Genomic DNA, 24,463 nt, shown 5'->3' with positions numbered 1-24,463 from the left:
TGCTGAGCCAGCACTTAATCAGCAGCATAATTATCGGCAACTAATATTTATAATATCCCAAACTGTCACAGGCAACTCGAGGCTGGGTCAGAGTAACTGATGTTACCCATGTTTAGGTTGCGCATTCGACCTTCTTATATCGAGGATAAAGATATATACAAAAAAAAATTAATAAAGGAAAAATTTCAAATTCAAATTCATGAATAAAAAAAGCAAAAAACATACGTTACTTCAGTACAAAAATATGCACAATAATCTAGAACGGTAATTTGTATTACACCTTTTTAATTTTAATACAGGTTTTCTGATTATGAAACCCTTGATGAATATTCAAATCTTCACCCAGAATTATTTATGGAATGTCCATATCGATCTAATTCACAATTCTGTAAGAGCGGCCCAAACAAAACAATTTGTTTGCGAAACCAAATATACGAAGACAACGATCCAACATGTTGTATAAGTTCCTATGATCGAGGGTTTCAATGCTCAAGTGATTACCCATACTTCTTACCCCAAATTCTGTTGTATGATTTTATTGCCGACTGTCAAAACGGAGAAGATTTGTGTTTTAATAAAGAAGAAAATGTAAACACTAGGTAAATATAATTTTTATTACTTATGTTTTTAGCATGTCAGTAATGGTGACAAATATTTGGCAGCATGGTGTAGTGATTAGACTACTTTCTACACTACATGAGGTCCTGGGTTCGATCCCCACTGATCTTTTGCTGTTGCGCCCTTAAGTAAGGCGCTATAAACGGTACGATCTCCTGCTGAGCCAGCACTTAATCAGCAGTATAATTATTGGACAATTATAGTCTATAATATCCCAAACTGCCACAGGCAACTCGAGACTGGGTCGGAGAAATTTATGTTACTCTATGTTTAAGTTGCGCATTTGACTTTTCCACATCGAGGATAAAGATATATACAAGAAAATAAACAAAAAAATGATATATAACTTATATAAACAGAATTTTTTTACAACTTTACTTATTTTAAAGAAAGTTATATGATTTTTTAGATCGATATTGTGCATATAGTCGAATATGGAGATCTAGCACCTTGTGTACTGTCTTGGGTATTCTTATTGTGTTGTCAAGCGAGACTTCGGTGGTTACAATGGCTTTATTGACATCGTATCGTCTTTTTTGTATTTTAAAGGTAAATCGTAACAAAATGTTAAGTTCTTTTTATATATCTCTATCCTAGATGTGAAAAGGTCGACTTTCGACCTACCTAAACCTAGAGTAGCGTCAGTTACCCTGACCCAGTGTGGAGTCGACTTTGGCAGTTTAATATTATAGATAATAATTGCTTGATAATTAAGCTGCTGATTAAGTGTCGGCTTAGCAGGGGTTCATACTGTCGTCTACAGCATGAGGACAGTGTGGATCGAACCCCAGACTTCATGTACTGTAGCAAGTGTTCTGACCACTACAACACCATGCAGGCAATAAATTTAAATTATCAGACTGAAATAAACATTTTTTTAGCCTTTTGCATCTCTGCATTTTCCTAAAACAAGACATGTAGTTGTTGCAGTTTTGTTGACTTGGTGTTTTTCTGCTGTGCTTGCATTTATGCCACTTGCGAATGTCTTTCAAACCATGTTTACTCCAGAAGTTAATTTCCGTACTAAAAGTCCTTTCTTTAACTCAACTGAAGTTGGCTTTAAAGGTCAAGTTTAAAACATTTTTGTTTTTTTATTTATTTTTAAATATAAAATTTTTCAAATTTATTCCTAATGTTTTTTTTGTATATATCTTCATCTTCGATATGGAAAGGTCGAATGTGCGACCTAATCTTTAACCGGTAGCGTGGTGTTGTGATTAGAACACTTGCTACACCACACATGAGGTGATGGGTTCAATGCCCACTGATCTCATGCTGTAGCGTCCTTGAATAAGGCACTATAAACGGTATAAACTTTTGCTGAGCCAGCACTTAATCAGCAGTATAATTATCAAGCAATTTTAATCTATAATATCCCAAACTGCCACAGGCAACTCGAGACTGGGTCGGAGTAACTGATGTTATTGAGTAACTGATGTTATATATCTTTATTCTCAATGTGGGAAAGTCAAATGTGCAACTTAAACATAGAGTAACATCAGTTACTCCGACCCAGTCTCAAGTTGCCTGTTGCAGTTTGGGATATTATAGATTATAATTGAGCGATTATTATACTGCTGATTGAGTGCTAGCTCAGCAGGAGTTCATACCGTTTATAGCGCCTTACTCAAGGGCGCTACAGAATGAGATTAGTGGGGATTGAACCCACGACCTTATGTGTGATGTAGCAAGTGTTCTTACCACTACACCACGCAGCCGGTTAAAGTTGACTTTTCACATCAAGAATAAAGATATATACAAAAATAATCCTGTGCATTTATTACACAATATTTAAATAGTATTCACTAACGAAATTTATATTTATTTTTAGTCATGCAAAAGAAGATTATGAGATTGGTGTTCACAGATTTTTGTTGTTGGGTTCCTATTTGTATTATGGCTTTCTTAAAAATCTCAGGAGTTTACATTTCTGATTCTGCTTATGCGTTTTCTGCTATTATTCTCTTTCCGATTAACAGCTCACTTAACCCACTTTTGTACTTCAATGTGCTAGATAAAGCTTGGGCCAGAATCAAATCGATTTTTGCTAGAACGAATTAACAAAATGACAATCAAGAAAGTTCAAATTCAAGGAACAAAACAAATGAAACCAAACTTTAAAAGTGTAAATAAACAAAGTGTTGGATGTGGTATTTGTATATATATTTATGTTGTTGTCATTTTTTATTCAGAAATTTTAATTAATGAATTAATATAAAAAAGCGCTTAACATCTCCATCAATTCTAATGCCAAGGCTTTCCTAGCCTCAAACCAGACTTGATGCCGGTTCACACCGAACGACGAGAAAACCGTATGACCTGTTGGTGGCCTTGGACAATAAAATACAGCGTTGGCCACTGGGGTACCAAAAACAGAACATTATTAACCAGAATCAACTGATATTGATTCAACAAACAAAAGAAATACGTAAGAAACCCATTTTCACAGGCGCAATAATAACTTTCGTTCGGCGAACCGAAACAGTGCAAACTCGCTACCATCCCGTGCGGTTTAAACACCGTACAAAAGACTTATTGATATGAAAAAACTCATAGAGGCTGTATTTATGTATATTTAAATATATACAGGTTATAAAGGGGACCAACAAATTAACCTTTATTCAAGGACAAGTCTAACGCCCATAAGGCAGTTACACGCTCTAAATTTAATCGTTATTATATTGAACATGGTCCAATTGTATATTTTTCGCGTGCCCTTGTAAACATTGTCGCTATTTGTTATGTAGAGCCAGTGAAAGCTGTGCCTAATTTTCTGTTCAGTCGTAATAAAGGATGTAGTCGATATACGGAAAACGTTTTTTGTGTGTGTAATGTACTCGTAATTATGTTTATCGCTAGGTATGTAACCTAGAAACCAGATTTTGTAGTGTGTACGTGTAATACCATTTTTTGTATATGTGTAATGTAACTTTCGGGATAATTATGTGATGTACGTGCTTGATTAATAAATAGATGTTGTCTGTAGATTCAGTTTGCTATTTTTGACCATTTCTAACGGGTCTTAAACCCTGTTTTAGACATTAGAGACTTATACTTTATACGTTATTGCCATATTATTTGGATAAGAGCACCCTTAGGAGTCGATACTTTTTATGATTAGATTTTTCTTGACCTCAGTCCCTAAAGTTCAATCCCCACTGATCTCATGCTGTAGCGCCCATGAGTAAGGCGATATAAACGGTATGAACTCCTGCTGAGCCAGCACTTAATCAGCAGCATAGTTATCGGGCAATTATATTCTATAATATCCTAAACTGCCACAGGCAACTTGAGACTGGGTCGGAGTAACTGATGTTACTCTATGTTTAAGTCGCGCATTTGACTTTCCCACATTGAGGATAAAAATATATACAAAACAAAATATCATCCACTAAGATTCAATGTGTATATTTGTAGATGTTCTAATTTAATATAAAGTCTACTTAATGGTATTGCCATTTTTAGAACACAGACAATTCAATAACATATTCTCATTGTTTATTATTTTGCATGTCAAGCCTCATACTATTAAGAAAGTTAATAATTAAACTATTGTTGAAGGCTGGTTAATTAGTTGGAAATTTGGTACGTTGTAAGGGGCTAGCTTGTATGGTGAGAGATGATCCCTTATTACATTAGGCCTTTGAAAGTGGGCTAGTGGGCTAGCTTAATGTCTTTGTAATATTAATAATGTTAGCATATACGGTAGTATAGCGTACTGGTTAAAAAAAGGTTCTGGTTCAACCCACATTACGAATGGGTCAAAAAACACGACCCATTTACACAATATTGTTTTACAAAAATTAACTTGAAACACCTGTCGTGATTTATGTGTATCTGCTCCACAGCGCCACCGCACGGGATTTGTGAAAGGAGCACAGGCGAACGAAGGTCCGCTAGAGGGCAACAACGATGGCTTAGTATCAAGCATACTTTCACATTAAGGTAACATAAAAAAAGCTTTTAATAATAATAATCTAGCACTTTAATGTTTTTGTTAAATAAACATGCTAATCTTTATGTATGTTATTGCATTTTGGCACAACTGGTTTTGTAATACTATAATAATATTGAATATCTTGCGGGGCTGATTGTGGGTAAGAAAAGAGGGCTAGTTTGCAAGTGATAAGGTTTATTACCATCATCATATACTTGTTTTTTTTTAATTATTTTTCACAAATTAACTGCCTGCAGTGCTAACCAGATATCTGTTCTTGCTGACAATATCCAATCTAAGTAAATTATTCCTGTAAAGTGCTTAAGAGAACAACAGAATTTTATTTTAAAAAATATGGATTGTTTAAATAATTTTATTTAAATCTTTTTTTAAAAACAAATTTTTAGATCAACAGAAAGGGAAATTGACATTAAACTTATCAACGGGTTAATGAATTGGGGTTTGGTATATCTTAGTTAAAACTTATCGTATATATTTTTATCCTCGATGTGGGAAAGTCAAATGCGCGACTTAAACATAGAGTAACATCAGTTACTCCGATCCAGTCTCAAGTTGCCTGTGGCAGTTTGGGATATTATAGAATATAATTGCCCGATAATTATGCTGCTGATTAAGTGCTGGCTCAGCAGGAGTTCATACCGTTTATATCGCCTTACTTATGGGCGCTACAATATAAGATCAGTGGGGATTGAACTGTAGGAACTGAGGTCAAAAAAAATCTAATCATAAAAGTATTGACTCCTAAGGGTGCTCTTATCCGAATATAAACGCAATGATGTATAAAGTATAAGTCTCTAAAGTCTAAAACAGGGTTTAAGACCCGTTAAAATGGTCAAAAATAGCAAACTGAATCTACAGACAACATCTATTTATTAATCAAGCACGTACATCACATAATTATCCCGAAAGTTACATTACACATATACAAAAAATGGTATAACACGTACACACTACAAAATCTGGTTTCTAGGTTACATACATAGCGATAAACATAATTACGAGTACATTACACACACAAAAAGCGTTTTCCGTATATCGACTACATCCTTTATAATGGTATTTAACTGTTAACTAATTGTAGATATAAAACTTGGCAAAATAAAAATAGGTAGGTGTTTTAGGAACCAAAAAATATACTAACTGTCAGAAAATAAAATCGCGGAGGAAAAACACAAAAACGGACAACTGTCAATCCACATTTTTACATCAAAAGGGTTACACTATTAACCCTTATTCTATGAAATTTATAAAATAATACAGTACGGCTGAACAGGAAATTACGCACAGCTTCCATTGGCTCTACATAACAAATAGAGACTATGTTTTACAAGAGCACGCGAAAAATATACAATTGGACCATGTTCAATATAATAACGAATAAATTTAGAGCGTCTAACTGCCTTATGGGCGTTAGACTTGTCCTTAAATAAAGGGGTTAATTTGTTTGTCCCCTTTATAGCCTGTATATATTTAAATATACATAAATACAGTCTCTATGAGTTTTTTCATATCAATAAGTCTTTTGTACGGTGTTTAAACCGCACGGGATGGCAGCGAGTTTGCACTGTTTCGGTTCGCCGAACGAAAGTTATTATTGCGCTGGGGAAAATGGGTTTCTTACGTATTTCTTTTGTTTGTTGAATTAATATCAGTTGATTCTGGTTAATAATGTTCTGTTTTTGGTACCCCAGTGGCCAACGCTGTAGTTTATTGTCCAAGGCCACCAACAGGTATTACGGTTTTCTCGTCGTTCGGTGTGAACCGGCATCTAGTCTGGTTTGAGGCTAGGAAAGCCTTGGCATTAGAATTGATGGAGATGCTAAGCGCTTTCCTACATACCCACCTCCGGCTTAAAAGGCGAAAATTGCAATTGTTTATTAAAAATTCAAACAAATCACCCTAACTTTTAACTGATTTTTTATTAGATGGTTTGCAATCGTTGGTGGAATATTTTTTGTAGTCTTGGTGGCGAAATCAATTTTTTGTTACAAGGAAAAGGCAACTCCAGACTGGGTCGAAGTAACTGATGTTACTCTATGTTTAGGTCGCACATTCGACCTTCCCACATCGAGGATAAAAATATAAAGTTTTTAAAACACAAATCGTTTATTAAGTTTAAATACCTTTGATATTAAGCAGAATATGCCACACATTCTGTATTGAAAAAGTAGAGAGAACTATAGAAGAGAAAATTAAATTGTTATTAGAAATGTAATCCTAAATTTTGTTTGAGCCTGTTTAAAAAAATTTATAATATCCCAAATTGCCAAAGGCAACTCGAAACTGGGTCGGGGTAACTGATGTTACTCTATGTTTAAGTCGCCCATTCGACTTTCCCACATCGAGGATAAAGATATGTAAAAAAAAATGAAAATTGTCACATTGTTGGTAAAATGCCGTTTCGGGCATTTGGTTTACTCGCTGTAGCGAGTTAAATTGCTGCAAAACCGGGAAGTCCCAACAATCCCGTGATGTTTGTGTAATGAATAAAAAAAAGGTAAAAATTAAAAAGTTTTTGCAAAATACAAGCTCGCCATAAATTTAAATAACACGGCAATTCTTTGCAGACAGTCTGACAATGTTTAGTATCTTGTTTAACGGAATGTAATGATTGGTGATGGCAAAAATTTGAATCGTTACTAGAAATTTAAAAACCAGTATCGTAAAATCGAAACTCTTTTTTTTATTTTTGTACAAAATTTTGTTAACTGAATTTTGGCCTATTCTTCTATTAGGAAGTGTTGTCGGTGTTTTTTTTTATTAAACCATATGTTTTTTTTTATTAAACCACCTCAACTTAAATCATTTCAGAATTACCTTTTTCTAAAAATGTAAGATGAAAGTAACAAGAAAATATATATTTATTATCAGGAATTTAAAATAATAATAATTCATTATTGGATGTATGGTAAATATTAAGTTAGGGTAAAGGTTTATAGAGCTAGAGTATATATATAAGTAAATATAAATATCTCGCCATCGGCAGCTAGTCTGGAAAGTAGGGCAGTTTTCGACAAGATCTTGTGCGTGCATGCATAAAAATTGGCGTGTCTGCGCGTGCATGCATATTAAAATTTTCGGTCTACGCGTGCACGCGTGATTTATGTCAGCGTGTTTACCTTAATTTTGCATTTACTTTTAAAGCCAGGCGTGCAAAAAAAAACAATTTCAGGCGTGCATTTTTTTCAACGAATAAAATATTGTGCGTGCACGCTGCCCTACTTTCCAGACTGGATGGCAGTGTGGTGTAGTGGTAAGAACACTTGCTACACCACATGAGGTTGTGGGTTCAATCCCCACTGCTCTTATGCTATAGCGCCCATAAGTAGGGCGCTATAAACGGTATTAACTCTTGCAAAGCCGGCACTTAATCAGCAGCATAATTATCAGGCAATTATAATCTATACAATATCCCAAACTGCTAAAGGCAATTTAAGACTAGGTCGAAGTAACTGATGTTACTCTATGTTTAGGTAGCGCATTCGACTTTTCCACATCAAGGATATATGTATATATTTCAAAACAACATAAAGTGATCAGTTGATTTAAAACCATCAGACCATAATGCTCTTATTATCTGTATTTTTAATAGGAATTATTGTATTTTAATACTAATATTATTTTAATAACCTAATGATATACTTTAATAAAATAATATATTTTTAATGATATATTTAATGATATATTTTTAAGATTTATTCAGTTTGTTTTCTAAAATCATGTTACGTTTATTAATCTTAAGTTTGGTAATTACTTTAACTTTTGGAGCTCCTGCCGAAGATGAAGTGAAGAGTTTACCGGGCTTGTCAACTATGACAAGTTTTAAACAATATTCCGGTTATCTTGATGCTACATCTTCTAAGCATTTTCATTACTGGTAGTTAATCATGTTTTTTTTTTGTATATATCTTTATCCTCGATGTGGGAAAGTCGAATGCGCGACTTAAACATAAAGTAACATCAGTTACTCCCACCCAGTTTTGAGTTGCCTGTGGCAGATTGGGATATTATAGATTATAATTGCCTAATAATTATGCTGCTGATTAAGTGCTGGCTCAGCAGGAGTTTATATCATTTATAGCATCTACTCAAGGGCACTACAGCATGGGATCAGTGGGGATTAAACCAAAGACCTCATGTGTGGTGTAGCAAGTGTTCTTACCACTACACCACGCTGTCGGTTTAATAACTAATTTCCAAATGTTTTTATATACCAGTAGAATTTAGCATTTTAGATCGCCAGCATAGTGTAGTAGTTAAAACACTTTGTTTTACTACTTAAGGTTTTGGGTTTGATCTCCACTGCTCTTATGCTGTAGGTAGTGCCCTTGGCTAAGGTGCTTTAAACGCTATCAACTTCTGCTAAGCCAATACCTAATCAGCAGCTTAATTAGGAAAAATTATTATTTATATTATCCCAAACTGCCAAACTCAACTTAGAACTGGGTCAGGGTAACGGTTGGGATATTATTGACTATAATTGCTTAATTATTTTTGGCTCAGCAGGTGTTTATACTATTTATAGTGCCTTATTTAATTGCACAACAACATGAAAGCAGTGGGAATCAAACTCAGAACCTCACAATACCAATATCCATATATTATCATTAAGGTTAAGTTAAAGCAATTTTAATCTTTAAGCAGTTAAGTCGATCTTGTTACAATAAAAATAAAATTTTTTAGGTTTGTTGAATCTCAAAGCAATCCTGCAAATGATCCTGTAGTGTTATGGCTAAATGGAGGGCCAGGTTGTAGCTCACTGGATGGATTTCTTTCAGAAAATGGCCCATTACATGTAAAAAGTTGTTGTATAAAATTAAAAAGTGTAAAAAAAAATGGAGGCAATCTAGGTTCCAAAAACAGGGTGGACATTGTAGCGCGCAAATTTTCGTGTGTTGTCTACCCTAGTTTTACGATTTGTTTTCCCTACCACATAGTTTTCTGTTATAGCACTAGTTATCCGACATGCTACAACATGCTACCGGTGTTATTTTATAAGTTATTTGGTTATTAAAAATTCTATGTTATTCGACAACAAATGCTTTGTTATTTGGCAACAAAAAAGGTTACCTTATTTGGCACTAGTTTGTTGGTAAGTCGGCAGAATGAGATTTGTAAACTCGTAATATTAAGCTAAATAAAGTGCGCGCTAATATTCTACTAAAATTTTAGGGTCGACATTGTCGACGTTGTTCTCCGTCCCTGCTTCTGTATTTGTATACTTACTTCATTAGGTGTTGGGTTCGATTCTTACTGCTTTTAAGCTGTAGCATTCTTAAGTAACATGATATAAACAGTATGAACGTTTGCCTATTCAATATTTAAACAACAGTTTTTTTATTAGACAATTATTGTCAATAGAATCCCAAACTGCCAAAGTCAACTTGAGATTGGGTCGGAGTAACAAATGTTACCCTATGTTTAGGCCGTGAAGTTGACCTTTCTACATCGAGGATAAAAAAATACATGAAAAAACAACTTTAAAATTTTTAATTTTTTGTTAGGTAAATAGTGATGGAAAAACACTATTCGCTAACCCATACAGTTGGAACAAGATTGCAAATGTGTTATACTTAGAATCTCCAGAAGGTGTCGGTTATTCTTACGATGACAATGGTGATATGACGACTGATGATGACAAGGTATAAATTTTGGACTAAATTTACTTTAGGATTTTTTTAAAATTGTAGAACCGTAAACCTATATATGCATGTGATAAATTACGTGCGCACCACAAATGGCAGTTTTAATTATTTATTAAGCCTTAATATAAGATATACATTTATATATTGTCCACTAAGCTTCATTAAATGTAGATTTTATATAATTTGCCCATAGTAATCAATTTATTAACAGGCAGCATGGTGTAGTGGTCAGAACACTTCCTACACTACATGAGGTCCAGGGTTTGACCCCCTGTGATCTCATGCTGTAACGCCCTTCAGTAAGGCGCTATAAACTATATGAACTCCTGCTAAGCAAGCACTTAACCAGCAGTGTAATTACCGGGCAATTATAATCTGTGATATCTCAACTGCCACAGGCAACTCGAGACTGGGTCAGGTAACTGATGTTACTCTATGTTAAGGTCACGCATTTGACCTTTCCACATTGAGGATAAAGATATATACAAAAAATATATATATACAAAGTATTACATTTGAGTATTTTTGCAATTTTGCGTGTATGTTAAATAATTTGCCCAATTATGGATATTGACCAATTTTTTCTATAGGTTTCTCTTCACAACTATAATGCCATCGTCAATTTTTTTAAAAAATTTCCGGAATATTCTTCTAACAAGTTTTTTGTAACTGGTGAGAGTTATGGAGGAATATATGTTCCTACGCTCAGTGTTAGAATTATGCAAGGAGCTGCTAAAATCAATTTTCAGGTTTGTTAGGTTTTAAAAAAATGACAGCATGGTGTAGTGGTTAAAACACTTTTTACATGAGGTCCTGGGTTCGATCCCCAGTGGTCTTATGCTTTAGCACTCTTAAGTAAGGTGCTATAAACGGTATAAACTCCTGCTGAGCCAGCACTTAATCAACAGCGGAATTACCAGGCAATTATAATCTATGTAATATCCCAAACTGCCACAGTCAACTCGAGACTGGGTCGGGGTAACTAATGTTACTCTATGTTTAGGTTACACATTCGACCTTTCCACATCAAGGATTAAGATATAAACAAAAAAAAACTTTTATAGAAGACATGACTTACAACATAATGTGGTCCTGGGTTCAATCCCCACTGCTTCCATACTTTAGCTTTCTTGAGTAAGGCGCTATAAATGAATTATATAAGTTAATAATTTTTTTTGTTTTTAGGGTATGGGAATTGGAAATGGTCTTTCAAGTTTTTCTTATAATGATAACTCTCTTGTTTATTTTGCATATTATCATGGGCTATTCGGTGAAGTGTAAGTTATATAATAAAATATAATGTTATACTATGGGCAATGTGGTATAGTAGACAGTAGTCTGTAGTGGTTAGAACACTTGGGTTGTCTACATAAGGTCATAGGTTTGATCCCCACTGCTTTTAGACTGTAGTGTCCTTAAATAAAACACTATATGCGGTATGGACTTCTGTTAAGCGAAAAAAAAAATTTTGGGCAATTTTAGTCAATTATATCCCAAACTGGCAAAGTCAACTTAAGACTGGGTCGGGGTAACAAATGTTACTCTATGTTAAGGCCGTGAAGTTGACTTTTCCTCATTAAGGATAAATATATCTTAAAAGTGGCCTTAAATTTAAAATTTTTTACAATATTTTTTTTTTCAGTTTATGGAAAAGTTTGACAACTAAATGCTGTGATGGGTTAGAAAGTCGACAGGCCTGTAATTTTTCCAGCACCGCCAACGGTTGTCCTGACCCTGTAAGTGATTATTTAATTTTAATTTATACAATACTGGCAATAATCAAAATTTAAATTGTTTAAAATGGTCGCAACTTTTAACTAATATTTGTCAGCGATAATTTACTCGCACACCACAAATGGCAGTTTTATTTATTTTAAATAAATTAAACATAAATATGTATTTTTTCGTATATATATTTATCCTCGATGTGGGAAGGTTTAATGCGGGACTTAAACATAGAGTAACATTTGTTACCCCGACCCAGTCTTAAGTTGACTTTGCCAGTTTGGGATATTATTAAATATAATTGCCTGATAATTAATCTGATAATTTTTTGGCTCAGCAGGGGTTCATACTGTGTACAACGTCTTAATTAACAATGTTACAGTATGAAAGCTTAACCGGCAGCGTGGTGTAGTAGCAAGAATGCTTGCTACACCACACATGAGGTCGTGGGTTCAATCCCAACTGATCTCATGCTGTAGCGCCCTTGAGTAAGGCGCTATAAACGGTTTGAACTCCTGCTAAGCCAGCACTTAATCAGCAACATAATTACCGGACAATTATAATCTATAATATCCCAAACTGCCACAGGCAACTCAAGAATGGGTCAGAGTAACTGATGTTACTCTATGTTTAAGTCGCGCATTCGACTTTCCCACATCGAGGAAGATATATACAAAAAAAAAGCAGTGAGGATCAAACCCAGGGTCTTATGTAGTAATGCCAAATATTTTAAAAAACAAAATATAAATATCATATATTTGACTGATTTGTTTTCAAATTTTTTTTTAAAGGTAGCAGAAGCATTTCAATATGTGTACAACTCTGGTTTAAACGAATATGCTTTATATATGGACTGTTATGGTGGAGATAAAGGAACGTTTGAGAGATACAAACGTGATATGGCTCACTTATTTCCAAATATGGACAAGTTTATGAAATATCTTATCATGGAACAAAAGGTAGTTACATATATTATAAATAAAATTTAAAAAAAATAAAGTTGTTAGGTTTTTAGAAAATAGTTTTTAAGACCCTATTATGGCTATATTACCATATTTTCACCATATTGACACCATATTATTACCATATTTTTTGAGAACATTTTATTACCATTATAATATTACCATGTTACCATATTATTACGATAGTTTTTAAAACCATATTACTACCATACTACATGAGGTACTGCGTTTGATCTCCAATGCCTTCATGCTGTAGCACCTTCGAGTAAGGTGGGGTGGTGTAGTGGTAACCACACTTGGGGTCGTGGGTTCAATCCCCACTGACCTTATGCTGTAGCGCTCTTGAGTAAGGGCTATTAACGTACGAACCCCAGCATTTAATCAGCAGCATAATTATCGGGCAAATATAATCCATAATATCCCAAACTGCCACAGGCAACTTGAGACTGGGTCGGAGTAACTGATGTTACTCTATGTTTAAGTCGCGCATTCGACTTTCCCACATCGAGGATAAAGATATATACAAAAAAAATGTGTTATAATTAGTACAAACTTCTGCTAAGCCAAAAATCAACCAGCAGTGGGAATCGAACCAAGTACTTCATGTAGTAAATTCTAGTGTTTTAACAACTATACCATTTTAAAATCAGTATGTAATTATTATAAATAAATATTGTTGTAATAATATTGTTGTAATAATAAGTTATAATTTTTTAAACTTTCAACTAAATAGGCAGATAAATTTTTGTTTACAATAACAAAAACATTCTAAAAATAAAAATGACGTTTTTTAATTCATTGCACTTTGTTTGCAGTTATTGTGTGGTTTATTTAAAGGCCCAAATGAGTGGTAGTAAAAAAAATCAAATTTTTGTGCAATCATGTTATGACTTGTAATATGATCATGTGGTTTTGGAAGTAATAAAATGTCACATGATTTTGTAATCGTGCCAATATGTCTAGTTTAATAATTAATTAAAAATAAAAAGCATTTAAATGTTATTTCATTTTTATTAAACCATTTGATATTATATTATTTTTATTTATTTTTTTAACATTGTTTTTTTTGTATATATAATTTTATCCTCAATGTGGGAAGGCCGAATGTGCAACTTAAACATAGAGTAGCAACTGTTACCCCAACCCAGTCTCGAGTTGCCTTTTAGCAGTTTGGGATATTATAGATTATAATTGCCCGATAATTAAGCTGCTGATTAAGTGCTGACTTAGCAGGAGTTCATACCGTTTATAGTGCCTTACTGAAGGACTACAGCATGAGAGCAGTGGGGATTGAACCCACAACCTCATGTGGTGTTTATTTACCCTTAATGTAAGCAGACTGGCTTTGAAGTCTAAACATATAGTAACATTTGTTACCCTAACCCAGTCTTGAGTTGACTTTGACAGTTTAAAAAATTATAACATCCTAATTCAGGGTGCTACAGCATAATGGCATTTTTGAAATAAATACATTTTTTTTAGGTCCCAACTAAGAATGGTTTTGGTGTCGTACCTCCTTGTATTAATTCCACTGCACAAACTTCTTGGTTGAATAGGCCAGATGTAAAACAAGCTTTACATATTAGTCCTTCTGCTCTTGGTACATGGTCAGTCTGCAGGTAAATTATAATTTCTTTACGACTTTAATATTATATTTTTTATTTAATAGTAATTGCTTTTAGTTAAACAATTTTATTTAAATTTTATTTCGTATTTTGTTAATTTTAAAAAGCACTGGTGTTGGGTTGGGAGACTTGGCTATACTACATGAGGTCTAGGGTTTGATTCCCACTGTTTTTATTAGGTAATGCCTTTAAAAACCGGCAGCATGGTGTAGTGGTAAGAACACTTGCTACACCACCATGAGGTCGTGGCTTCAATACCCACTGCTCCCATGCTGTAGCGCCCTTGAGTAAGGCACTGTAAACGGAATGAACTCCTGCTAAGCCAGCACTTAATCAGCAGCATAATTATCAGGCAATTATAATTTATTTAATATCCCAAGGCAACTTAAGACTGGGTCAGAGTAACTGTTGTTACTCTATGTTTATGTCGAGCATTTGATTTTTCCACATCGAGGATAAAGATAAAAAAAAAATTAAGGTGCTGTAAATAAACACACTTCTGCTAAGCCAAATACCAATATGCAGAATAATTATTGGGATATATGTTTAATAGTATCCCAAACTGCTAAAGTCAATTTAAGACTAGGTTGGGGTAACAAATGTTATTTTATATTTTACATGTTACATCATTCTTTTCACATTGAGGATAAACAAATACAAAAAAATAACCAAAACCTTTTTTTAAAGTGATGTCGTTCAATACACCACGTTGTATCAAAGCATGCTCTCCCATTACCAAACGCTTTTAAAATCACCCGACTTTCGAATACTTCTCTACAATGGTGATACGGACATGGCTTGTAACTTTCTTGGGGATGAATGGTTCGTAGACGATCTCAAACTGCCTTTGGAGAAAAGTCGGGCACCTTGGTATGTTGACGGCCAAGTTGCTGGCTTTCGCAAGAAATTTAAGCAAGTTACTTTCACTACAATAAGGGTAAGTAAATATTTAATTTTTAAATTTAATTTTTTTTATGTTTGTGTTTTCTATTTATTTATCCTCGATGTGTGAAGGTCGAATGCACAAGCTAAACATACAGTAACATCAGCTACTTCGACCCAGTCTCAAGTTGACTTTGGCAGTTAGGTATATTATAGAATATATTTGCCCGATAATGAAATTGCCAGTTGTTTTTTTGTATGGTTAATAGTGCCCTAATAACAGGCTTTTTGGCATGAAAAAATAGGGATCAAACCTCGAACCTCATGCAGTGAAGCTTAATGTTCCACCATGTCCTGCTGTCAGTGTCCAATCAATGTTTTTTTTATATATGTTTTTATCCTCGATGTGGGAAGATCAAATGCGGGACCTAAACATGAAGAAACATGTGATACCCCGACCCAGTCTCGAGTTGCCTGTGAAAGTTTTGAATATTATAGATTATAATTGCTCGATAATTATGCTGCTAATTAAGTGCTGGCTCAGCAGAAGATCATACTGTTTACAGCACCTTACTTAAGGGTGCTACAGCATAATAGCAGTGGGGATTGAACCCACAACCCTATGTCGTGTAGCAAATGTTCTAACCTCTACACCACGCTGCCAGTCCTATACCACGATATTGCTTTTTTGAATTACGAAATTAATACCATAGAACATTGTTTCAGGGATGCTACAAATTCTTGATCCTTTTGACTATGCATATACTTAAGCTTCTATATAATATAATATTTAATTTTTAGGGAGCTGGTCATATGGTCCCACAGTGGGCACCCACCTATGCATATGCCATGTTCGATAACTTCATCAACGATAAGCCATTCCTTACAAAATAAAAAATTTCCGATAAAATGTCACAATTTTAAAGAGTACTGATTACAATAGACATTTAAATTCTTTATTATTTATAAAAAATTTACAAATCACTTATATATAAAAGTTCAAGATAAGATTAATAAAAATTTTTTGTTTGCAATATTTTCGAAATCATAAATAAAATGTAATTTTTGTTTTTTGTTTGTGCAATTTTATTTGATTCTATCTCATTAATTAACTGATTTATAATAGATTTCAGCATGTACTATGTATATGCTTTTTTTATTACACTTCTGTAAAACAAAGTTCAATAATTAAATAGTAAAATTTTAATCACTGTTTTAAACTGTAAAACTTTGAATTTTGAGGATTTAAAATATCCAATATTTTTTTGTGTGTTAGTATTTTGATTTTGTTAAATAATTTTTTTTTTTTTTTTTGTATATATCTTTATCCTCGATCTGGCAAGTCGAATGCGCGACTTAAACATAGAGTAACATAAGTTACTCCGACCCAGTCTCGAGTTGCCTGTGGCAGTTTGGGATATTATAGAGACTATAATTGCCTGGTAATTATGCTGCTGATTAAGTGCTGGCTCAGCAGGAGTTTATACCGTTTATAGCGCATTACTCAAGGGCGCTACAGCATGAGAGCAGTGGGGTTTAAACTCAGGACCAGATGTAGTGTAAAAAGTGTTTTGACTACCACACCATGCTGCCGGTATATCTTATTAACTTAGTTTATTTTTATTTTTGTCAGGTGCGAACCCATTTACTTTCTGACAATATTTCGTCAACCAGCAAATCACAAGAAACTGAAAAAAGTATTTTAATTATTGGCTTAAAAATTATTTTTTATTTTGTTTTTCTCTAGAATATTTATGGTTTTGTAACAGGCTATCAAACCGACAGCGTGGTGTAGTGATAAGAACACTTGCTACATCACCATGAGGTCGTGGGTTCAATCCCCACTGCTCTCATGCTGTATCGCCCTTGAGTAAGGCGCTATAAACGGTATAAACTCCTGCTGAGCCAACAATTAATCAGCAGCTTAAACATCGGTTAATTATAAGCTATATAATATCCCAAACTGCCACAGGCAACTCGAGACTTGGTCGGTGTAACTGATGTTACTCTATGTTTAAGTCGCGCATTCGACTTTTCCACATCGAGGATAAAGATATATACTAAAAAAAAACAATTTTTTTTTAGAATTCAGGTTTTTTAGAAAAAAGAAAAATTTAAAATCTGAAACAAAAAAGGCCAATCAAAAAAAAGGTTAGTGAAATTACTTATAAAGCCAGAAGCATGTTGTAGTGGTCTAAACACTTGGCTTCAGTGCTTTAGGTCAATCTTCATATTTTTCATGCTTTAGTGCCTTCAAGTTTTGAACCGACAGCATGGTGTAGTGGTAAGAACACTTGCTACACCACACATGAAGTTGTGGGTTCAATCCCCACTGCCCTCATGCTGTAGCGCCCTTGAGTAAGGCGCTATAAACGGTATCAACTCCTGCTAAGCCAGCACTTAATCAGCAGCATAATTACCGGGCAATTATAATCTATATAATATCCCAAACAGCCACAGGCAACTCAAGACTGGGTCGGTGTTTTTTGAATTTTAGCCCATCCCTATTAAAAAGCATTAGGTAAATTCTTCAACATATTTTGATCAAGCTTTTATTTTAAAACATTTTATACTTAATCTAGAAAGTTGATTTTTTAGGTGAAAACTCGCATTTAAATTTAAAAACTTTGCAAGCATCTGTTTCGGAGGAAGCTATGACAGGTGTGTTGAAATTTTATATTAAACTTTAGCTATTCACCTGTATTTTTATGTGTTTGTATTAAGGTTTAACAGTATTGATTTTAATGTTAAAAGTTAACTTAATGATTTAATACAGTACATAAAAACTGTATTGGCAGCAGTTTATAATAATTAGATCACTTAGCTTCACATAATGAAGTCATAAGTTTGATCCCCACTGCTTCTATGTTAGAACACTATTTAGTAAGGCACTATAAATGAAAAAAACAGCTTATTAAATACCGGGCAATTGTAATTAATATTATTACAAACTGCTAAAACCTACTTAAGACTGAATAAGGTTAACAAATATTACTTTTGGTTATGCCGCGAAGTTGACCTTTCCACATCGAGGATAAATAAATATAAAAAATGTGAATTTTTGAAAAATAAATATTAATTTATTAATATTTTTCAAAATTCTGATCAAAAATTTTAACAATAATCTAGTACTTTAAAAGTAAGTTGAGACTATTATACATGCCAGTATAAGTGTAATAATTAGAACACTAGGCTGTTCTACTTAAGATATTCTCAACTGTCAAAATTAACTTAAGACTGGGTCTGGGTAACAAATGTTACTTTATGTTTATGCTGTAAAGTCGGCCTTTTCACATTGAGGATAAAAAAATATATAAATTGTTTTTTAGTTGAAGTCCCGTCAATAAGCCGATCTCAGCAAAGTGCAATGGAACAAAGTGTTGAATTGAATGAAAACCAACAACATGGATTGTGAGTGTTTTATGCATTTAATAAAATCTAAAAAAATTACTAAATTTTAACAATTTTGAAACATTTAAAATTTTTCAATTTAAAAAAAATTTTTTTTTTAATTTAAATTTTTTTTTATTTTTTTTCTGAAAAATATTTTTAGGATGTGCTTATCTGTTCTTGAATTCTGCTATTTCACCTCAAATTCTCTTGTGATGTCATCAACTGATGATGTCAATGTCAAAATTGAAACTTTGGCAAAAGCTATGCAGATTCAACAAGAAAGGGCTGAGGTAAAGAAAATTTAACCGGCAGCGTGGTGTAGTGGTTAGAACACCTGGTTTCACCACGTAGGGTCCTAAGTTTAATTCCCACTGATTCTGTGATGTAGCATTATTTAATAAGACATTATAAACATTATAAAATCCTGCAGTGCTAACACTTAAAGTCATATATTAGCAATATTTTTTTATTCAAAAATTAATAAAGTTGGTGTAACAGAACACAAAAAAAATTTTAACTTTTTATAATTTTACCTACTTTTTAAGTTATACAACTTTAAAAAAAAATTAAAATTAATTAAAAAAAAGAAAAAAGAAGCCCTGTTTGTGATGACGTAGAAAGTACTAGCTTGTATACATTCACTACGCTACTTAGTACTTTCTACGTGACACAAAAAATACAGTAACCTGATTTTTTTATTAATCATTTTTCAGTATTTTTGAAAATTAAATTGTAAGTACCACAGACATTTTTTAAAGGTTTTAAAGCCATTTGGTGATTCAGTGTCAACCATACTAACATGCTATATACATCACTCACAAAATTGCAAAACTCTGTAACATAACACTTTAATCAACAAATCTGTAATATTTGCGGTTACAGATGTTATTCTATGTTTGGGTTATGAAGTAAACCTTCCCATATTAAAAATAAATAAATATAAAAAATTAACAGTTTAAAATTAAAACAAACAATTTTTAAACATTTTTTTTCGAAGTTAAAAATCAAAAATTTTGTTTTTAGACTAGAAAAAACACGGTTAAAAAATGTTAAGTTTGTAAAAAATCAAGGATATATTACCTTCAGTTTATTTTTAAATGCTCGTCAGGTGTTTTGGTCTTTCTGTGATTCAGGCTCTAACAAGAGATCATCTACAAATTGGGAAAACTAAAAAATTAATTTTACAAGAATAAAAAAAAATTTTTTTAAATTAATAAAAATTCGTAAGCAAAATTAACTACATTTCAAAACTGTATTTTCAATATTTAATAGGTTATTTTGTTGTTTTTTTTTATTTTTAATTTGGAAAGGTTAACTTTACAGCTTAAACACAGAGTAATATTTATTGCCCTAACCCAGGGATATTATAGAATAAAATTGCCCGATAAATAAGCTGCTGATTAGGTGCTAGCTCAGCAGGTGTAAATGGCGCTACAGCATGGAATCACTGGGGATCGAACCCACGACCTCATGTAGTGTAAAAAGTGTTCTGACCACTACACCACGCTGCCGGCTATATAAAAAAAAGTTGTTATGATAAGCCGACTACGGTTGGGTAGTGTTAACAACGTTCTTTAAAAGCCAATACATAAAAGGATTTTAAATTTTCATATTATTAATTTAGTGTAATGTTAGTTTTATTTAGTATTGCGCATTTAGTGTAATCAAGTACTTGTTTTATATTATTTGTATGTACAATATAACTTGCAATCCTTAGTTAAAAGTTTGTTAATATCAAGTTAAATTAAACAGAAAGCTTAGGTGCAATTCAAGATAAACGGAGTCTTAAATCTTAAACAATTTATTAATTAAATAGTCAGGTTTATTATAGACTTTAGCAATAAAGGCTATGATAGAGCCTGTGGTGACCACAAATCATACAATTAACAAACCACAACCCAAAATTCAATAAACCATGAACCACCATCCTACTATTAATATTATTAATTTAATTAAAACGTTAAGAAAACCCTACAGTATAATTTATTACATAAATAAACCATAACATAGATATAATGACAATATGTGCAAGTGTCTAGGGAGTTAGAAAAAGTTGCTTTAGAGTTGCTTGCTTATTTTGAAAACAAAAATTGTACCTAAACTATAAGGTTTAAAATTAAATTTAAATTTTTTGTTATGTTAGAGTTTAAAAATGAACTACTACTTGGTTATTGCTCTTTTGACACTTGGATGGAAAGTTTATGGGAATGATTTTGACTATGATTTTAGTAAAATTGACATTTCAAAGTATGAATTTAATGGTTGAGTTTCAATTTTATAAAAAGTTAATACTTAAAATTTTTTATTTTTAATCCGCTTTTATATTTAGCTTTTTTACATTTAATTTTTTACGCATTAACGAAATTTGGGCAGCGTGGTGTAGTGGTAAGAACCCTTTCTACACCACCATCGGGTTGTGGGTAAAATTCCCACTGCTCCTATGCTGTAGCGCCCTCGAAGAAGACGCTATAGACGGTATAAACTACTGCTGAGCCAGCACCTAATCAGCAGCATAATTATCGGGAAATTATATTCTATATAATATCCCAAACTGCTAAAGGCAACTCGAGACTGGGTCAGAATAACTAATGTTACGTTGCTATGTGTTTAAGTTGCGCATTCGACTTCCCACGACGAGGATAAAGATATATCCAAAAAAAAAACGTTTTTATATTTAAATTTTTCACGAATTAATGAAATTTGGGCAGCGTGGTGTAGCACACGGCAGCGTGGTGTGGGGGTAAGAACACTTGCTACACCACCTTGGGGTTGTGGGTTAAATTCCCACTGATCTCAATCTGTAGCGCTCTTGAGTAAAGCGCTATAAACGGTACGAACTCCTGCTGAGCCAGCACTTAATCAGCAGCATAATTATCGGCAACTAATATATATAATATCCCAAACTGTCACAGGCAACTCGAGACTGGGTCGGAGTAACTGATGTTACTCTATGTTTAGGTTGCGCATTCGACCTTCTTATATCGAGGATAAAGATATATACAAAAAAAAAATTAATAAAGGAAAAATTTCAAAATCAAATTCATGAATAAAAAAAGCAAAAAACATACGTTACTTCAGTACAAAAATATGCACAATAATCTAGAACGGTAATTTGTATTACACCCTTTTAATTTTAATACAGGTTTTATGATTATGAAACCCTTGATGAATATTCAAATCTTCATCCAGAATTATTTTTTGAATGTCCATATCGATCTGATGCAATTTTATGTAAGAGCGGCCCAAACAAAACAATTTGTTTGCGAAACCAAATATACGAAGGCTTTTATCGAACATGTTGTATAAGTTCCTATGATCGAGAGTTTCAATGCTCAAGTGATTACCCATACTTCTTACCCCAAATTCTGTTGTATGATTTTATTGCCGACTGTCAAAACGGAGAAGATTTGTGTTTTAACAAAGAAGAAAATGTAAACACTAGGTAAATATAATTTTTATTACTTATGTTTTTAACATGTCAGTAAAGGTAACAATTTTTTGGCAGCATGGTGTAGTGATCAGACTACTTTCTACACTACATGAGGTCCTGGGTTCGATCCCCACTGATCTTTTGCTGTTGCGCCCTTAAGTAAGCCGCTATAAACGGTACGATCTCCTGCTGAGCCAGCACTTAATCAACAGCATGAATATCAGGAAATTATAATCTATAATATCCCAAATTGCCAAAGACTTCTCAAGACTGGGTTCGAAGTAACAGTTGTTACTCTATGTTTAGGTCACGAAGTTAACCTTTCCACATCGAGGATAATTTTATATAAAAAAGAAGTAAAAATAACATTTTCTGCTTTTTTTGTATATATTTGCTTTTTTTTTGTATATATATTTTATCCTCGATGTGGGAAAGTCGAATGTGCGACTTTCACATAGAGTAACATCAGTTACTCCGACCCAGTCTCGAGTTGCCTGTGGCAGTTTGGAATATTATAGATTACAATTGCTTGATAATTATACTGCTGATTAAGTGCTCGCTCAGCAGAAGTTCATACCGTTTATAGCGCCTTACTCAAAGGTGCTACAGCATAAGAGCAGTGGGGATTGGACCCACAACTTCATGTGTGGTGTAGCAAGTGTTCTTACCACTACACCACGCTGCCGGTATATTTTTCGTTTAATGTATGTATTTTTAAGCTTTGTTCAAATAAAAAGTTTGGTGTTAAACGAAACTGCTTGTTGGAAATGCTTTGATTCCACTTTAATCAAAAAGAAAAGTGTTTGTGATGGAAAAATCGATTGTCCAGATTTATCAGATGAATGTCTTTGCCAAAATCAACCGAAAATGTTCACAGAATTATGCAAACATATCACATCGTTTGCATCAACATCTACCAGGTATTATGTAGTTAAAATTTTATGTAAAAGGTTTAGAATTCTGTTTAAAAAATGTTAAACTATATAAAACTTTAATACCCATATTTATGTTCAATTGTTATAAATATATATATTTCTTTTTGTATATATTATTATTTTTGATGTGGGAAAGTCAAATGCGCGACTTAAACATAAAGTAACATCAGTTACTCCGACCCAGTCTCGAGTTGCCTGTGGCAGTTTGGGATATTATATAGATTATAATTGCCCAGTAATTATGCTGCTGATTAAGTGTTGTCTCAGCAGGAGTTCATACCGTTTATAGCGCCTTACTCAAAAGCGCTACAGCATGAGATCAGTGGGGATTGAACCCACGACCTAATGAATGGTGTAGCAAGTGTTCCTACCACAACCCCATGGTGCTGGATATAATCTGGCAATATCGCATAACCAATTTTACGAAAAGAAATTCAAAATTTTTAACATTTGGGAACCCAGAACATCATGTTGCATTTAAAACCTGACTGAAAGTATTTTAATATTTTTGTTATTTTTTTACAGTATAAAAAACAACATCTGTAAAGCTGGGGAAATCGTATGTGATAATACAACTTGTGTGAACAAAACAAGTGTCTGTAATGGGTATGTGGATTGTGAAAATCAAATGGATGAAAAGTAATTTATTTTTTTACAGTATTTTTTTATATATATTTTTATCCCTGGTGTGGAAAGATTGATTTCACGACATAAACATACAGTAACATCGTTACCCTGACTCAGTCTGGAGTTGAGTTTTGCCAGTTTGGGATATTATTGCCCGATAATTAAGCTACTAATTAAGTGTTGGCTCAGGAGGAGTTTATATCTGGGCTCGATCCCGCTGCTTTTATGCTGTAGTGCCCTTGTGTAAGGCAACTTAAGACTGGGACGGGGTAACTAATGTTACTTTATGTCTAAGCTGTGATGTCAGCCTTTCCACAACAAAGACAAATTTACATAAAAACAAAAAACATGATTGTATAAACCACATGTAAGATACAAAACATTATAATACCTATTTGTTTCAAAACTTTTAGTTTTTTTTTTAATTTGATTACTTTTCATGCTATGTTTAGTCCTCAGTTTTGCCATTCTCCGGTGTTGTGTACTGGAGCTTTAAAACAAGGACAAAAATGCAGGTGGAGTTTTTATTAAGTGTTTAGCAATTTTAAAAAAATTGTGAATTTTGAGACTTAAACAATTTTTTCTTCTTTTTTTGTTGTATATATCTTTATCCTCGATGTGGGAAGGTTGGGTAACTATGCTGCTGATTAAGTGCTGGCTTAG

At 33.3% G+C, this 24,463-nt stretch overlaps 2 protein-coding genes across 3 annotated transcripts; both read left to right on the top strand.

Moving 5' to 3' along the window:
• The first annotated feature begins 8,274 nt into the window (after positions 1 to 8,274).
• Positions 8,275 to 17,103, top strand: LOC145760110 (lysosomal protective protein-like). Of its 2 annotated transcripts, XM_082573979.1 has the most exons (11): positions 8,275 to 8,453; positions 9,260 to 9,371; positions 10,081 to 10,218; positions 10,812 to 10,970; positions 11,407 to 11,498; positions 11,864 to 11,957; positions 12,738 to 12,905; positions 14,391 to 14,527; positions 15,221 to 15,470; positions 16,217 to 16,342; positions 17,049 to 17,103. In XM_082573979.1, exons 1-10 carry the CDS (start codon positions 8,296 to 8,298, stop codon positions 16,307 to 16,309), a joined length of 1,401 nt encoding a protein of 466 aa, XP_082430105.1. In that variant the 5' UTR covers positions 8,275 to 8,295; the 3' UTR covers positions 16,310 to 16,342; positions 17,049 to 17,103. The 2 variants fall into 2 exon arrangements, with proteins under 2 accessions (XP_082430105.1, XP_082430104.1); XM_082573978.1 differs by having other exon boundaries at positions 16,217 to 17,103.
• Positions 16,978 to 24,331, top strand: LOC145760318 (uncharacterized). The gene is made up of 10 exons (XM_082574182.1): positions 16,978 to 17,112; positions 17,501 to 17,566; positions 18,014 to 18,076; positions 18,745 to 18,826; positions 18,969 to 19,098; positions 20,952 to 21,055; positions 21,951 to 22,250; positions 22,976 to 23,158; positions 23,699 to 23,812; positions 24,253 to 24,331. The coding sequence occupies exons 1-10, from the start codon at positions 17,001 to 17,003 to the stop codon at positions 24,329 to 24,331; spliced, it is 1,233 nt and encodes a 410-aa protein (XP_082430308.1). The 5' UTR covers positions 16,978 to 17,000.
• The last annotated feature ends 132 nt before the right edge of the window (positions 24,332 to 24,463 follow it).

The sequence above is a fragment of the Corella eumyota genome, chromosome 7, assembly GCF_963082875.1.
Source record: "Corella eumyota chromosome 7, kaCorEumy4.1, whole genome shotgun sequence".
NCBI lineage: Eukaryota > Metazoa > Chordata > Ascidiacea > Phlebobranchia > Corellidae > Corella > Corella eumyota.
This window is presented reverse-complemented; position numbering and strand designations above follow the sequence as displayed.

Coding starts and splice junctions, on each gene's coding strand:
- LOC145760110 (XM_082573979.1), top strand. CDS start 8,296: ATGTTACGTTTATTAATCTTAAGTTTGGTAATTACTTTAACTTTTGGA. Junction 11,958..12,737: donor CCAACGGTTGTCCTGACCCT/GTAAGTGATTAT, acceptor TTTTTTTTAAAG/GTAGCAGAAGCATTTCAATA. Junction 12,906..14,390: donor ATCTTATCATGGAACAAAAG/GTAGTTACATAT, acceptor CATTTTTTTTAG/GTCCCAACTAAGAATGGTTT.
- LOC145760318 (XM_082574182.1), top strand. CDS start 17,001: ATGCTGCCGGTATATCTTATTAACTTAGTTTATTTTTATTTTTGTCAG. Junction 21,056..21,950: donor AGTAAAATTGACATTTCAAA/GTATGAATTTAA, acceptor ATTTTAATACAG/GTTTTATGATTATGAAACCC. Junction 23,159..23,698: donor TTTGCATCAACATCTACCAG/GTATTATGTAGT, acceptor ATTTTTTTACAG/TATAAAAAACAACATCTGTA.